The 17,570-nt window shown below is 41.0% G+C and overlaps 1 protein-coding gene across 4 annotated transcripts in view; it reads right to left on the bottom strand.

Annotated features, from left to right (window-relative positions):
• TAF1B (TATA-box binding protein associated factor, RNA polymerase I subunit B) overlaps positions 1-17,352 on the bottom strand; it is a 57,046-nt gene extending 39,694 nt beyond the window's left edge. For 2 of the 4 annotated variants that reach the window (XM_040598318.1, XM_040598319.1), the window contains exons 1-8: positions 17,062-17,352; positions 15,792-15,890; positions 15,204-15,291; positions 12,152-12,249; positions 11,764-11,859; positions 11,023-11,152; positions 7,468-7,624; positions 492-591 (exon numbers count right to left, since the gene is read on the bottom strand). In XM_040598318.1, the coding sequence (XP_040454252.1) occupies positions 492-591; positions 7,468-7,624; positions 11,023-11,152; positions 11,764-11,859; positions 12,152-12,249; positions 15,204-15,291; positions 15,792-15,890; positions 17,062-17,337 (1,044 nt within the window). In that variant the 5' untranslated portion in view covers positions 17,338-17,352. Of the gene's footprint in view, positions 1-491; positions 592-7,467; positions 7,625-11,022; positions 11,153-11,763; positions 11,860-12,151; positions 12,250-15,203; positions 15,292-15,791; positions 15,891-16,803; positions 16,874-17,061 lie in introns of those variants that run through there. The other 2 variants (XM_040598320.1, XM_040598321.1) reach the window with 1 other exon arrangement.
• Positions 17,353-17,570: the final 218 nt, after the last annotated feature.

The raw sequence follows: 17,570 nt of genomic DNA, 5'->3' as shown, positions 1-17,570 counted from the left end.
CATGACTATTCAGCTTCTAGAAGGCCTTATGTAGATTTTAGGTTTGATATATTTCAACCAGTACATCAAGAAACAGAAGAGGTAGCAACTAAGCCAAATTTATGAAAAGAATATGGAATTACAATTACAAACAAATACAAGAGACATTTTAAATAAGCACAAAACCCAACTACATTGCCCTTAGACGTGAAGCCAAATCCTATTTCTGAGTGTTTCAAGAGCAGTTCTGAATACATTTTTCTCCGTAAGTACTTATTGATTTCATTTTAACTTAGCTAGTCAGCTTAATAAGACTGGTTAAAGATTAAAGCGCTCTAAGTCATGGGGTGCACTGGATTCTGCACAAGTTCCAATAAAGTGAAACATGAACTCTACAACATAAGAATATATTTAATTTATTTATTAGTAAAGTGACAAAAAAAAATGGATATACCACAAGATAACTAGTTTTGGTCATTTTTCTTAATCTTTCCCTTTAAGAAAAAAATTACCTCTACACAAAAGATCTTAAGATCAACTCCATGTAATTTCATCTTCTCCGGAAAATGCTGAAAAACATTCAAATATGGAATATGACCTTCCACAACAAACCTGCATTAAAAAAAAAAAGAAAATCAAATCAAAATAGTATTTAGTATGACAAATGTATATGTTTATTCTAAAATTAATATACGAATCAGCTTCTGATTTGAAATAACACCAGTATTATACTGCCTAAGCAAGTCTATCCGAAGTTACACACCCCTAAATGCTCCATCGGACAAAACCCTGTTCAACTATTTAACAGGCCTTTAGGTTTAAGCGCAGGTACAATTGACAAGTGATAATGTTATGGCAGTAAGCTTACAATCAACACGCTTACATGGAGTTTGTTCTGCACATTCTTCAGCTACTGCATTTCTGAAACCGCTTTAAGCCTCCTTTGAATGGTATGGAATTTTTTTCTTTTTTTTTCCAAAATTCTAAAGCTTTAAGTAAATTTTACTTAAAAACACACACATTCTGCTGGAGGATTTGGAGTCAGGTAATATGGTAGTGAGGAAAGTCACAGAATGATGAGCAGACACACAGAACTGAAATCCCATTAATTACATCTGTATTCTTATTTTTTTAAAAAAGTCTTATTCGGGTATGAATAGAAATTATTTTGTATACTGATAAATACTAAAATAATCTATTTTTTATTTGCACTCAAACAATGCATTTTTTGTTAAAAACTGGCTTTGGTAAGTCAGTTTTATTGTAAATTGACAGTATTATTTGGGATTTTTCTTGCCTTTTAAATATATATGTAATGAAAAAAAAAATATATATATGATGGGACTTACCAGATACCAATAAAAAGCTACCCCCACACCAAACCCCTGCTCTTATCTACCAGCTTAGCTGACACTGACACCAGGCAAAGCAAGCACGGAACAAGTATGGGTCCTCACAAGGGAACAGACACTGATCTCATTCCAGATTAAAGCACAGTAGCTGTCTCCCATAGAACTAAGCTAAAACTGCTTGCCTGTCTCCTCTTCTCCAAATCAATTTTGTTAAAAGAAAATACTAAACTTGCATAAGTTAACATTTCAGAGAAGACTCTGCTCTGTAAATAATACCAGAGATTTGACAACCACTTTGTCTCCTGCCAGCTGTGTCACCTGCACAGTATCTCTCTGATCTTGCTACATGGGTTAATAACTTCTTAGTCTACAAACTGTGCAAGTGCCTCCTGGGCTCCTACAGTGGCCGTAAGGTTGGGCTCTGCATCTGTTCCCAGCGTGGGGCAGTACCTAAACACTTCAATCGCTACCTGGATCCAATCCCACAAGCTGAAACACTGAGTTCCTCATAAAGCACAGCAACGTGCCACTTTCATTCAAAATGTGTCTGCAGGGGGAAAGAAAAAAAAAAAAAAAAAAAAGGGGCTGGGGGGGAAAGGCAAGGCAGAACAATGTCATCACTGACAGAGCAGACACTGTTGAGAGGATTCACCTCCCTCCCGAGTCTACAGCAACTCACAAGCTCACCTTCCTTCTCCCAGCCCAGTGTCCTAATCACCACCTGTATCATGTTATGCAGTGTATATCTATCGACGTTGACTAGAATTCTATTTAAAGGCTAGTTACTGCAAAGTTTACAGTTACATTCTATTTTTTTAAAAAAACATTTTAAACTGAATTTTCAGTTTAATTAAAAAGTTGAATTCAAACTGGGATTAAAATGAAAAGTGCATTTCTTAATCAAACCTCTCTCAGTTAGAATTAACCCATCATTTATAATGATTTATGAAAAAAACAGCAATCTGAAAAATCACATTGCCCAATACTTTTCATTCTGAAGCTCTGCATATTAGTCTCTTAAACAAGAAGGTAAAAGTCACTGCACAATCCTTTCTAATCAAATTGTGTGACGTACATTTCTGCTAACAAAATTTCAGTAGCTTTCCTCAGCCAGTGTAAATACTGTTTCCCCACCCTGAGTGGAGATGTGCACTGATCCACACACCTGGCGAGGTTATCCTCCAAACCCAGCACCAGTTGCTTGTCCTTGTCATCCTACCTGATCTGCTAAGCAGCCTGCATGTCAGTTCCTTAGCTCATTTTAGTCAAGGTCATCTTCACTTAATTGAAGAACTTAAACTTGAGCTATGTTTTCACAAAACGTGTTCAGCCAACCTAAAAGCTCAACATAACTAGTAGTACTTCCCTCCTCCTGCTCTGGCTGTGTGTTCCTGTTGCTCACCATCCTCTTCACAGAATCACAGAACAGTTTGCGTTGGAAGGGACCTTAAAGACCATCTAGTTCCAACCCCCTGCCATGGGCAGGGACACCTTCCACCAGACCAGGTTGCTCAGAGCCCCATCCAGCCTGGCCTTGGACACTTCCAGGGATGGGGCATCCACAGCTTCTCCGGGCAACCTGTGCCACTGCCTCACCACCCTCACAGTAAAGAATTTCTTCCTAATAGGTAATCTAAATCTACCCTCTTTCAGCTGTTCCACAAAGGTAACTCACAACAGCAGCAAAAGACCACCGATTACCCTATTGCCAGAAAGAAGGGCTTCTTTACCATCACCTTAACAAACCAAGGAGGCTCACAGATGGCTCCAGCAAAGGCAAGAGTTGGCAGAGGGAAGGGGATGCATCACTCAGGCAGGACGAAAGAAGAAAGGGAAGCGAGACCTTCCTCTTTCAGCAACAGTGACCCATTACTGGCTCAGCTGATGATAAGCTTTGGCTGACACGTGTTAAGGTGCAATCACACGATTAGCTGTCAGATCTGAAGAGCTGGTACCAAGACAGTGAGAGCAGCAACCTACTGAGCCAGCACAGAAGCACCTGGAAGAGGACAAACAATCAGGACCTTCCTCCGGGTGTGGTGTAGTGGTGATTGCAGCCAAACCACCCCAACAGCTTGCTGCCTCTGAAATGAGAAATCCCACCCTCCCTTCAACCCTTAGCCACACACTCCTCCCTGCTGACAAAAGCACTTGTGTGACTTCTCAAACAAAGGATTAGATTGAGAACTAGTCTTTTGTTTTCCAGGGTTTGATCCCAACCATACAGATTTCCAGACTCAGCTGACTGCAGGAACATTACTGCCAGCACAAGGTGGAAACGAACTGCAATGAAGCAAATTAACCTGCACTAAAATGTCTGGTGAAACTTTCTTTTGCAAAATTAGTTTTCTACAGATCTACTTCTCTCAACTAATGTACCATAAACCAGATGAATTCTAGTACTCAGGGCAAGAGAAAGAACAGGAACGTTTATGCAGAACCATAGCAACAGAAACTTGCATCAGCTTAAACTGATGCTGGAACCACATCCTTAAACTGCAAGAAATGAGCAATGTCCACCAATATTTTTTTTTTTTAAAGTTTTCACTAACTTGGCTACACCAAGCCAAAGCATTGCAACTGTTTAAAAAACAGTGACATCCTTCCTAGCTTGAAATTACTTTTTCCGTACAAAATAATGCTTTTCTCTCAGGTTAAGAGTTGTTTTTACATTCTAAATACCCGGTTATGAATACAGTGTGCTGATGATTCAGGTTTTCAACACTTACTCCAAAACCCCAGATATGGAAGAGCACTTCAGTTTCTTCTGTCTGATCTTCTAAACCTTTCATTTAACAGACAGATGATTAAAACACTTGCAAGACTATGTTCTATCAGTGAAGTGCCTGAAAATTTGACTAGTAGATACAGTACACAGTCCATGTTCTTTTAATTACAGCAGCAGCATACATTAGTAAGGCACAAGTATGAAAAAAATCCTAGGTCTTCTGCATGCTACGAGGAAATGATGCATCTGTTAAAGCCACACAGTAATGCCACAAACCAATTACAAGTTTAGTCTTGCCAGCACAGCTAGGTATAACCTCATTTGAAAGGCATTAGTTCTCAGAATCTCAAAATCTAGCATCTTGAAACTTTTTCCGCAAGCCAACAATTTTATTATTTAGATAAATAATATACAGCATACAAAGTACTGTCAACCTCTTCACAATGGAAAAGGATTTAACGTGTTGCAAAATGTTGAGTAGAAGATTGTTAAATATGTTATTTTTAAACCAAAATGTTCCTATCAGAGGAGGTAATTGTAGTGTTTTTCTGTTAAGTGTGTCAAGTAGCAAGGAGGAGTGTATTTTTGGTGTTGTAAATCCTTTAAAAGCTGGCAGATTGCCCTACTATAGTGCCTAAGCATGTATCACAAGGGAGGAGCAGCAGTCAGCTGACTTCAGGGTAGGGAGAAAACCAAACTGAAGAAAAAACAAGGCAGAACTTTAAACACAACTGTAATTCAGCTGGTTTAAATAAAACAATTTGCCTATAAAGATTTAAAAGGTAATGCTTTATGTTTTCTCTGAATAGTTTTCATCTCTGGTCTGTCGCTATTTTGATCTGCATATCTTAATGCATGCAAAAATGTGAACATTGTCTGATTTTCTGAACTTAAATATTCAGAAGTTAGAAAACAAGTATTTTATGGTAGTTCATGCAATTTAAAATTCTTTCTCCTTCTTCATCAAACTTCTGAAAGGCAAAGACCTTAAGGGTAGGGAGGGAAGCATGATAATGTAATTACGGTCTTATATAACTATCGTATCATGGTAAAACTTTGCAATACAAATTACATTCTTTTACACATCTCTTTCTGCATTTAATTCAGTTCATACGTTCAGTGCATCTAAAGTCACTGAATCATTCTGTTTTACCCACTTTTAAAAGTATTATACCCATAAATTGTATCTAATTAAATGGTATCTCATTCAAATAATCTTATTTCAATTTCCAATTATTAGTTTCTGATTATGCCTTTCTGTGCTATATTTTGTACATAATTTTTTTCTCTCTCCTTTTCCAGCTTTTTTTACTGTTTTTATGATTCCTCTAACTCCTTTGAAACAAATATGCTCATCTCTTAAGGATCTCAGCACAAAGGATGTTCTCCAGGTTCTGAATCATTTTCCTGGATCTTTTCTGCAGTCTCCAATTTTTAAAGTGCCAAATACAACAATATACCATTAATATGCAAACAACACAATCTACGTTTCCTCTTAACAGTTGACTTTGACAGTTGGGGGGTTTTTGCTGTTGTTGTTTGGTTGCGTTTGTTTTTTTTCCAGACTACACCACCATACTAAAACAGATGTATTTGCCTCATTATTACCTCACATGCTTTCCAGAGACAGTTTCCAAGATACAGTAACCAAAGAATAGACATTTAATCATTCATTTTTCTCTCCAAACAGGATGGGCTAAGCAATAATTCTTTACTGTGAACCATCTGCTCCATAATTGTAATTTACTAGTTGGATTTTTGCCATATGCAAACATCCCAGACAGGATTTATGTATTTATTTTCTAATCATTGACAAAAATACAGAGTATGCTATGACAGTTATCACTTTTACAGAATTTTCTTAGGAAGACAGTAGTCAGTAGCAAATCTTGTTATTGAAAACTACCTTTGAGTTCTACTAGTTTTTAATCTACTCAATAAATACTTCTGTATTGTAGGATGTTGGTTTGAATTCTGAATACTGTGGCATTTTGCTGAACATTTTACAAGCATCTTTCATGCAACAGCATATCCAGTTATGCAAATATGCAATGGTTTGTGCAATTCTGATCGATGAAGGCAACATCCACCCCCTGAAGTTAAATCAAAGGGTTAAACACAGTTTTGCATAGAAATAAATTAGCTAGTATTAAATACTGTACTTCGAGACATACAAACCTCCCCTTGTTTTACAAGTACTTGCAAAAGAGGATTCTTCAATACCTATCCTTCTCAGAAAGCTTGAACAAAGCTAGAAAAGCACAGGTGGAAGCTGGCACTCCAGGGGGAGAGAGGCCACAATGGAAGATCAGACTCTGGGGTAAACTTCCCTTGGACGCATCACACCTTCAGCAGCAGTACTAGTTATATGCACCACAGGTGGGGGATGACGTATTCAGTGCCTTGCCTTTTAGCTTACAGGTTATATATTTGAAAAATAAAAATTGAAGAACTGAAATCTACCATATCAACTGAATTTTGAATCAATGTTTCCTTTATTTTGTCCAAGTTTTCAGTTTGCTTTGCCAATGTAGTTACTTGAGTCTTTCTGTTCCATAAATTTTGGTGAAGTAACATTTTTTCACCATCTTTTTAGCAATACCCAGTATTTCAACACTTGTTAAAAAGAAGTATCAGTATACAAAAAGTCTTCCAAGGAAAATCTAAGAATTCCTGAATTTAAACTATTTGAGTCTGATTTAAAATATTTATTGCAAACAAGAAATATTGCTGAATTATTTTTAATTCCTTAAGTAAATAAGGAATGTGTTCATATCCTTGTTGTAGGGGCGAGAAGGGAACTGCATTGTCAGCAATAGTTTGATGGTCTCCATTTAGCATCAAACCCTATCATTAGAACATTTTATTTCTACTATGTTTAAAGCTGTGTTGTTCTGAACTCTGATAATTACAGATACAAAGACAAGAAAACAAAAAAGGGCTTCCTATATTAATTTCTCTGCCCAACTCCATTGCGTGAAGCTACTTAGCTACCTTCCAGATCACTATAGACTGCTGGTATTGTTTGTATGATGACACTGCTGTAAGTTCTGGAGAACGTTTAGTCATTTATTCTGGTATGCCAACAAAATCAATATAGCAAAAGTGTGACCATACACACCTCCAGTGAATCTTATGACATTTTGAAAGAGAAGGGTAAAAACTTTCTTTAACTTCAAAACCTTATCCCTTACACATCTTCGAAATTCATTGCAATCAATGAAGGAGACTGTTCTCCAAAAGCAGCTGCATGAATCGTTATGTCAAAGAAAAGGTAAGACAACCAAATGTAGAGAACTTCTCACTATTACTGAACAAATTACTAAGAGGGCAATAGTAGAGATCTAATTTTTAAAAAAAATTGTTATTTATATAAGCAACAAATATTTCACAAGAGAGTATTCATACCTTAAGAGATCAGATAACGTCATTGGTTCTCTCAACCAGAGTAAGGCCATGTAACAAAATGAAAGGGTCATTGGCATCGTCATCCTCAGTTTCTCCTTTTGGTTCTTCATTAAATACAAATTACCATCTACTGATCCAGAGCACACAGAGGTGCTTTCTTGGGTTTATGTTAAAAACAGGAAAGAAAAGAAGTAATTGATATGATATACACATGATCCGTGGCATACAGAAAACAAGATAAAGGAACCTACACAGGGACCCTTGTTCAGCAATCAGTAATATTTTGAAATCATTACTTTGAGTAGTTTGGTAGTTAACAGCTTAACTCTACTGTATTCACCTACCACAATATGAGATGACAGCCTGTTTCATAAACTGCTACTTCACTTGACTACGACAGTGGATCACACGAAGAGACAAAACTCCCTCTGGTACCCATCAAAACCGACATTTTGGGGGAACTACACTTAAACCTGGAGTTCTAGAAGGACATTAACTTCTGTACAACATATAACTAGCAGTACTTATGGGCTGGAAATACTGCTTTCCATTTGAGAGATAAGGGAACAGTGAGGAAACAAGGGAAAATATGACGTACTTAAATCAATGCCTCAGAGTTGGGGATTAAAACATCAACTTCAATACAGTTGGGACTTTAATGAGAAAATGATTTACATCGCAGAAATTTTACTGAGGTTAAGGCGTGTACATGTAATCTCTAACGTGGAAATGTAGATAGTTTTTTTTAAAAGAATACCTAAATTCAATTACAAAGAAACACCTTTAGAACAAAAATGTAGCAAATAGTGAAGAGGGTGAAAAAAAATATTCAACAACAACAACCAACTAGACCTCCCTACTTCTTTACTGAGATGAATCACTAAAAGCTAAGAGAAGCAGCAATGAGAAATTTCATTTAGTAGAGTGATTTATGAGTTAGGAACCTTCTCAGCAGTGAAACTTGGGAGTTCAGGAAAGGAGGAATTAAAACCACAAAACTGTCTCTTCTCTACATAGCTAGGATGAATGAAAATGCATTTAAAGCCCACCATACAAAATACCAACATCAATTCTGAAGAGATTTTCTCATTGTGTTTCCCCACAGACTCTTCACCTGTTCAGACAGGAACAGCAATGGCTCGATCCGCAGCTCCCCAGCTGGGAGCTGCAGGGCCATGGCAAGAAGCCTGCAAAAAACAGTTTAAGACTTCAGAGAGCTTGGCAGCTCCATGGTTATGCTGGCAGGTGACAGCCAAGCCTGTAAGGTGACAGCGGTCAGTGGTAGGGGTCCAGCACCCATTGACAGGCAGTATGAAGACACTGCAAATCCCGTGTTCCTGAGCCAGAACTGGTCTTTGATGCCACCTACCGGCTCCCAAACCGCCGGCCAGCAGCACCACAGACACCGCAGCACCTTACAGGAACCGGCCCCACCACACACCTGGTACAGGCCAAGACAAGGTCTAGATGAGAGCACCCTACGACATCTGTCATGTATAGGTGCATCAGAGACAGAAGGAGGAACACCAGTTAATCCCTTTAGTCAACAGTTTCACCTTTTACATGGATGCTTCTGTTTAAAGCCAGCTTCGTGACTGAAGCTTCGCTATTAAATTCACATTCAACTCAATTTAAAATAATCCTCATTATATTTGTGGCCTTAATGATGGCACACAATTTCCTTTTATTTCTTCCAGCTTATGCAAGGCATGACAACACACAGTTACACATCTAATAATTTAAGAGTTTAACAGGCTTCTCTAGCAATATCTCAGTGCTACACTAAGTAGAATTTGCTATTAACCCTGCACAAAAATAACAAAAAAAAAAAAAAAAAAAAAGGAGCCTGCCGGTTAGACAAGCCTCTTGCCTCTTAGGAAAAAACCAGGTGTTGAGGTTTCCAGTCTGTAGCAATAACAGCTCAGTAAAAACAGCACAGAAAAGGAAACCTATGAATCTGCACAAGAATTTCTAATTGACTAAAACACGTTTAGTATTACTTGTGTTAAATTTCAATATACAAAATAATGTCTTTGTTTGTTTGATTTCACCAGATTTCACCAATTTTGTGCTTCTAGTGTCTTTGAACCCTTGACTGATTTCAAGTGCTTTTAGTGAAATTGGTATAGACTACTTAAAGCTGAATTCAACCTCTGAAACAACAGACCAAGAACATGTTAAAATACAGCCTATCTTAAGACTGTCTAGCTGTTCTAAAACTCTAAGAAACTTAACTCCAAAAGGCACAACTTCCAAGGAAGAAAGGAGTTCCTCCTGACATCAAAAAAGGAAAAAAAAAATCAGTGGAATATTTTCACTAGGAATTTTTCACTCAATTCTTTCCTCTTCCTATAATATGTATTCGTATAATACCCAAGATCCACTGACTACACGTACAAACATAAGGTGACTCTTTACCTGAAAATTTTGTCATTTAAATATATAAGGATGCAAGGTACTTGCATTATATTCACAAATATTTGTGTCACCATTTTTGCACCTTTTTCCGCTCTCTAATTCTGTTTGGGTTTTTAAAAATGTCTTATTTTTTTTTTAATTGCTGCAGATCAAGTTTCTGATTCAATTACCATTTCTGGACTTCACAAAATAAAAACATGAAAGAACAAAATTGCATTCTTGTGAAAGCAGACAGGCAATATTACAGAACAGAAATGGGACATAAAGAGGATAGTACATAACAGGGGAAAAAGAAACACTGAGACAAAGAAAAAAGGCAAGCAAAGAATAAAGTAAAAAACAAAACCTATCAGAAGTTTAAAACACAAACAAAAGATTTCAAATGTGCCTTGAAATGTACTTCAAGCACCTGATATTGCAGCATTGTCTGGCATTACACTTGCCCAAGTAGCACGAAACACTGCAATATTCTATAACATTTTAATTAAAATGTTTAGCATTCTGTAAATATTTTCAAGTTGATATTATGACCAGAAAAGAGAAACTGATGGAATGCTAAAATTTTTGATAGGCATTATAGGGAAAGCAGTAAAAAGAATGCAGACACAAAAGATACAGAAGTACCAAAAACACTGTAAGGAAAAAATTTAGAAAGCTAAATATTAATTAATTAAATATTAGATAGAAAAAAAATACTCCCCCCACAAAAGAACACACTCATGCTTTTTCACCATCAAAATCATGACTGGAAGCTCTACTATTAGCTAAACAAGTGTTTATTCTTTAAAGCTGCTGTGTTTGTGAACATCTAGCTTTGCAGATATAACAGCAATATTTTATCACTCCAAGCAGGATGCATGGAGTAAACTCATAAAACAGAACTTCCTCCTGCATTTCCCATTGTATTTCCAGGTCCTGTTCAATGTTCATCTCCTTGGGCGGGGTTTGGAGGGGGTGGGGAAATAATCTAGTTTCTGGTAGAATATAAAGTACTCTAGTGGCAAACAGGACTGAAAACTTCACACTTTCCAACCAGTTCCTCCAGTTCACTGTACATGAATATATTTTTTATATATTTATTTAGATTAAAAAACTACACAAAAATGTTTTCCAGATAGTTCAGTTCATTGCTCCTACCTGAGATCTTGCTAGCCGATGAGACAAAGCTGCAATCAGTCAGTAAATCCCCCTCACTTTCAGAGACAGACAAGAACTGAAGGCTAGATCTCTCTGGTTCGCTGTCCACATCAGTACTGCTGTTGCATACCTGTTTTTTGTAAATAAGTCATCGTTTCATCTACTGTTAGTTGCTGTTTCAATCTGAAGAAACTAAATAAAGCACAATAGATTCAAGAGCAACAGTAAATTAAGTCTAAACCCAAACTGTTCACATTTTTACTTTCTCTATGAATCACCAATACATAAAGAAACCCTGCAAAAAAGCATTCTTAAGGGATTTCTCAAAGATACAAAGACTTCTAGTAATAATTACATTTCAGTCTGCTAGAATGACCAGAAAGTTGGCAATATACAGAATCAAAGCTTGATGAAATAAGTAACTTCAGGAGAGCAGACAGGCAAGGATGGTAGTTGATGATGCATTTTGTATTGCAATTTCTGCTCTATCTACTGACTATCCATGCCAAGACAAAGCATTATTTTTAAATAAGCAGCTTTCCATACTCAGAGAAGTAACTGTCTCTCAAAACAGGAAAAAAAATTAAACAAAATGGACACGTGGAACCCAGTTTAGAAGAAATCCTTCATACTGAAGTGACATTAGCACAAGCTAGATATGTAGCTTGAACAAAGAAGGTTTCTGCTACTGCTTTTTAAAAAGATACCACATATCTCATGGGATTTGAGCTTTTCACTTACTGATAATGCTTTGACAGTTCCCTCAGCTGGTCTGTTGCAATATGCCTGATTGCTCTTCTGAAGGTAACACCTCCAAAAAGTGCACAGAATTTCATCCTGATAAATACAAATGGATAGTGATTAGTACAAAGTTTACAAGATCATTAATTGCTGAGAGAATAGAGTACAATTTTTAACCTGGGAATCTGCATAATGTTCCAGCTCTAATTTTATTAACTGTGATTTACAAACTATGTTCTAAAATTACCAGAGAAACTAAGTATGTTTTTATAAGCTCAATGTTTTTAAACAGGCAGTTTTCAATTCACTTTACAAATTACTAACTCTTCAATTAACAACTCCTGTAACAGACACACAGTGTGTACAACTCACATTGACATCTACATACCTTCATTTGTGGGCATACACCTAGAGCTTCTAAAGCTTCAGCTTGTTTCTTGAGTACGAGCTGAAAGCCTTCACAAACATACCATTCATACCCTCCATCTAAATAATAAAAAAAAAAAGTATGTTGGGGTTTTTTGTTTGTATTGTTTTGGGTCTTTTGTTTAACCTTATGCACACTTATTTCTACTTAATATTCTGTTCCCTTGGTAACAGGACAGAGACATGTGTCTCTAATAATTTCAGACACTAAAGCATAGACCAGCTACACTGAATACTCCATTAACTTTCTTTTATTCACAGTCTTAATGAAGAAGAAAAGCTACTGAAGTATCAGTGCTCTCCACACATTTCCCATGAATAACATACCTCACTCTAACTTCCAGTGTGGCATTTGTAATCCAGTGGAGAGTTGTTAAGTGACCAATTTCAAAATAACTGAGAAGGTGTCATTAAAAAATTAAATATGATCATTTTTTTCCCATCCCTGGCACCGAAAACTTGAACACATCACAGTGGTGAGTCAGGCAAAAAACCAACCAATATCACCACGTTCTTCACCATTCTTCACCATTCTCTCTCACAGAATCATACACATTTAAATGAAAGAAACTTTCTCAGATATTGTGACCTTCTAGCAAATCTCAGCACAATATGGTTTCCATAAGGAGTGGGTCTGCTCCCATCTATTCACTATTCCCTCAGACTACATTATGTTTACTTTTCACCCGTACCTCTCTATAACTCCTTTTCTATACACTGTTTGTTTTAGAAATTTTCTCTGCATTTCTCAATTTCCTTTTCATTCCCTCCATGCCTGTTCTAATTTTTCCTTCCAATCACACCTTGTATCTTACCATCTTCGAAGCTACCTGCCCAAAGTTTCTGCCCTGCTTTAATGATTGTAACTGATTTGCACGGCAAGGTGTTTTTTGGGGTTTTTTTTGGAGGGGGGGCACAGGGGTGGTTTCTGTGAGAACATGCCAGAAGCTTCCCCCACTTCCAATAGAGCCAATACCAGCTGGCTCCGAGACGGACCCAATGCTGGCCAAGGCTGAGCCCATCAGCAACAGTGGTAGCGCCTCTGGAATAACATATTTAAGAAGGGGGCAGGGGGGAATCTGCGCAAATAAACTGCAGTGGAAAAGAGGAGTGAGAATATGTGACAGCAGCAACTCTGCAGACACCCAGGTCAGTGCAGAAGGAGGGGCAGGAGGTGCTCCAGGCACGAGAGCAAAGATTCCCCTGCAGTCTGTGGTGATGACCATGGTGAAGCAGGCTGTGCCCCTGCAGCCCATGGAGGTTAGGTGAAGCAGATACCCACCTGCAGCCCATGGAGGACCTCATGCTGGAGCAGGTGGATGCTATAAGGAGGCTGTGACCCACGGGAAGCCCGTGCTGGAGCAGGCCCCTGACAGGACCTGTGGACCCGTGGGGAAAGGAGTCCATGCTAGAGCAGGTTTGCTGGCAGGACTTGTGACCCCATGGGGGACCCAGGCTGGAGGAGCCTGTGCCTGAAGGACTGCACCCTGTGGGAGGGACCCACGCTGGAGCAGCTTGTGAAGAACTGCAGCCCATGGGAAGGACTCACATTGGAGTTCATGGAGAACTGTCTCCCGTGGGAGGGACCCCATGCTAGGGCAGGGGAAGAGTGTGAGGAGGAAGGAGCAGCAGAAACAACATGTGATGAACTGATGGTAAACTGCCATTCCCTGTTCCCCTGCACCGCTTGGGGGAGGAGGCAGAGAAATCAGGAATAAAGTTAAGCCTGGGAAGAAGGGAGGGGTGGGGAAAAGTGCTTTTTCTGATCTGAACTATAATAAATTAAACTAATTTTCCCCAAGTCAAATCTGTTTTGCCTGTGATAGTAATTGCTGAGTGACCTCCCTGCCTTATCTCAACCCATGAGCCTTTCATTGTATTGTCTCTCCCCTGCCTGGTTGAGGAGGGGAATGACAGAGCAGCTTCAGTGGGCACCTGGCATCCGGCCAGGGTCAAACCACCACAATGATGTTGGCTTTAACCACAGACCGAGCTTACTCCTATTCATGCATGGAAGCTGCCATAATATAATGTAACTGCACTCACAGAAGGGACTGTGCAAATCTAAGGATTTCTTTCTTGAGAAGCCTGGGGGATGGCTAATGACCTTCCTAACAGGAGAAATAAAAAGCACCAAGTGGTACACAGCTCAGACTTTAGAAGCAATACAGAATAAAGACAAGAGAAGGTGTTAAGGTTGCTCCTCTTTCCATTCCTCCCTTCGCTTCCACACAATTGTTCTTTTTGAAGGAACATAGCAATCCACTGCCACCACAGCAGAGCAAAGATAGATCAGCGTATTGGAGACAAAGCTAACCTCATGCTTCATTTGGTATTGTAATGCATTTTTGCTTTTTGAAAATGGCCACAACAGTAAAACATCTATCCAGCCATCACAGTATACATATATAGCTCCAGTAGCAGCCTTACCATAACATCCTTATGGCATGTATCATAATATGTAATGACTACTGCTCTTCTGAATCATGAAATTAAAAGTATAGAAGTGATTCTGGATGAAAGATGTAATATTGGTTTAGCTATTGTAACTGCTCAAAATCTCTTCTGTGTAGGTTTGTGCATAGGTTACAGGGCCAAGTACCTGTAATCCAAGCCATACTGACATTCTGAGAGCTGGACCACCATCACACCTCACAAAGACAGACAACTTTTAACAAGGAAGGAACAAAGGGATCACCACATCTGAATGCATTCCACCAGTATGTTCAGTGAGCATTAGCTTCCACAAATCAAAGTGGCAACAAGTAACATAAAGCTCTGTTCAATCCAAAAAACAACCCACCACCAGGCTCACAGAGGTCACCTATGGCTCAGAAAGTCAACAAAAGTGACCGCTGAAGGTTGTGACAGCATCTAGGAGGTGTGTTTTGTTCCTCTTCTTATAGTCTTTCCTAGCCATCTGCTTTTTGTCACCATCAGAGATACAATGGGCTAGGTAAACCTCGGCTGAACAGACGTTCTTATGCAAAATACAAAGAGAAGCTCATACATACCCTTTTTTTCCTTCTTTCTTAAACCTTTGGAGATTGTCTGGACTCTTGTGTTACAAAGAAAATCAGTGTTTACAACTTCTCTAGTTGCCTGCAAAACAGGAATATATCTTAGCAATAAAAAAAAGCCAGGCCTAACTTCCATAGATTGCCCCACCATAAACATAACGGAGGAACTTGTTCAAATTTCCAAATTAAAGGGAGACAGAACATTCTGAACTCCTCATTCAGAAATTGCAAAAATACAGAATTACTATCCTGAACATAAGGGTGATGTGCATCAGGGTTTGCCTACACTGGTACTGTACTAAAGCACAGTGGAATACCGAGGCAATACTTTTAAGGCATCTAGACAGCATGCTGGCACTACAGCCACAGCAACATAGCCTCTTAAGGTGGCTCATTTAAAATTTTGTGATTTTAAGGAACGATAGTTTTAAACAGTGTCAAGTAAAGCATGAAAAAGGAAGAACAACAACTTCATTAGGAGTCTTTTAACTCCTAATGCCAAAGAAAAATACCTAGTATTTTCTTAAAACCAAGAAGCAATCAAATCAAACCTTTCCCAAGGCCAGTAGCTTAGCTTTTTACCTCAGTAACATTGTGGCAAGATCTGCAATAAAATCGGCCTCCGTCAGTGAGACCCCAGTTCACTTCCGAACATTGGGCGCAGCGCTCATTAAAATCTCTCTAAAAGGGGAAAAAAAAACCCACAAGAGTTTCAAACATGTTTAAGTAAAACAAACAGCACTATCACTAGGCTATTGGCTCAGCTTTTGAGATTATTCATAGAGAAGAATATTTAGGCCTTTTATGCTAGTGCTAGTTGATAACAACTAACGATAGCATTCCCTATCAGTCATAGGTAACTGGGAACAAATAATTTTAGCTGGCAAGCATCAGCTCTCGTGTACACGGACATGAGAACATGGGGCAGAATAACGCACACCTAGTGCACACATGGCACAGCTTGAGAAAAGGCACCACTGGAAATGGGAGCTGGGACAGGAGGCCGAGAGCGTGAGAGGGAAGGAAGGGCAAATGCCCAGAGCTGTGCAGAAACGGGTGCAGCCGAAGAAAGCCTGCACAGTCGGTGAGGAGCCGTCCTGCCAGAAAGAGAGACTTCCCGGAGAAACTGGCGGAGGATGAGGAAAAAAGGGAAACGTACAGATTAAAATAAGGCATTTTTCAGGAGCACGCCCCGAGCGTGCAGGGCACGCACAGCCCCCTGAACGCCCGGCGGGCACGGCCGGCACCCCCGCGGCCCCTCACGGCCCCCGGCCGGGCCGAAGCACCCGGCCCACGGCCGCTATGCCGAGGGGTCCGGGCAAGGCCTCGCCCGCCACCTCCGGACCCCGGCCTTGCCCGGCGGGCAGGGTGGGCCAGGCCGTGCCGGGGCAGGCAGCGCCCAGCGGCGCCTCCGCTCTCCCGCCGGAGCCGCCGGACACCCCCCCCGCCACAGCCCGCAGCCGCTGAACGCCCGGCGGGGAAGCGCCTCCCACGCGGCCGCAGCCGGCGCGCTCCGCCAGCTCCCTCCGGCCCAGCGAAACTAGCCGCCCCCACCGTTCCCGTTCCCTGCGCCGCGGAGCCGCCCGGCCCCCACCGTGGCCTCCTCGTCCATGCCGGCAGCCGCCCCTGGGCACACACCGCGGCAACCGCGCCGAGTGCCGGCACTGCGGGCCGGCCTGGAAACTGCAGCCCCGGCACTTGCGTTCCGGGCCCGCCGCGAGGCCGCCCCCCCGCCCGGCCTGGGTGCCGCGGGCGGACGCTGTGTTCGCCAGGCCTGGAGCTGGCCGGTGGATCGCCATCTCCCGCTGGCGGCGGGCGCCGCGGGGTCCCGCCGTGTCCCGTCTCCCCTCACCGGAGAGCTCTCGGCGGGGCGGCTGGAAGGCGCTGAGGGGCCTCTGTGCTCCGGCGCTTGTGGGCTGAGGTGGCGCCGGGGGGGTGTTGTGCGGCTGGCGCTGGGCCCACCGCGGTGGCCAAGGGGCCCGTACAGACCCCGGGGGGAGGGCGTGGCACCGAGGGAACGCGAGTGCTTCGCCTCTGAGGGGACATTGGGTGCTTCACTGAGGGGACATGGATGCTGCACCTCAGAGGGGACACTGGGTGCTTCACTGATGGGACACGGGCACTTCATCGCTTGAGGGGACTTAGGGTGCTTCATTGAGGGGACATGGATGCTTCACCTCAGAGGGGTCATTAGATGCTTCATTGAGGGGTCATGGGTGCTTCACCTCTGAGGACACGCAGGGTGCTTCCCCTCAGGGGGGACATGGGGTGCTTCATTGAAGAGACATAGGGTGTCTCATCTCTGAGGGGGACATAAGGTGCTTCACTGAGGGGACACAGGCACTTCATCTCTGAGGGGAC

Source organism: Falco naumanni, chromosome 6 (genome assembly GCF_017639655.2).
Source record: "Falco naumanni isolate bFalNau1 chromosome 6, bFalNau1.pat, whole genome shotgun sequence".
NCBI lineage: Eukaryota > Metazoa > Chordata > Aves > Falconiformes > Falconidae > Falco > Falco naumanni.
This window is presented reverse-complemented; position numbering and strand designations above follow the sequence as displayed.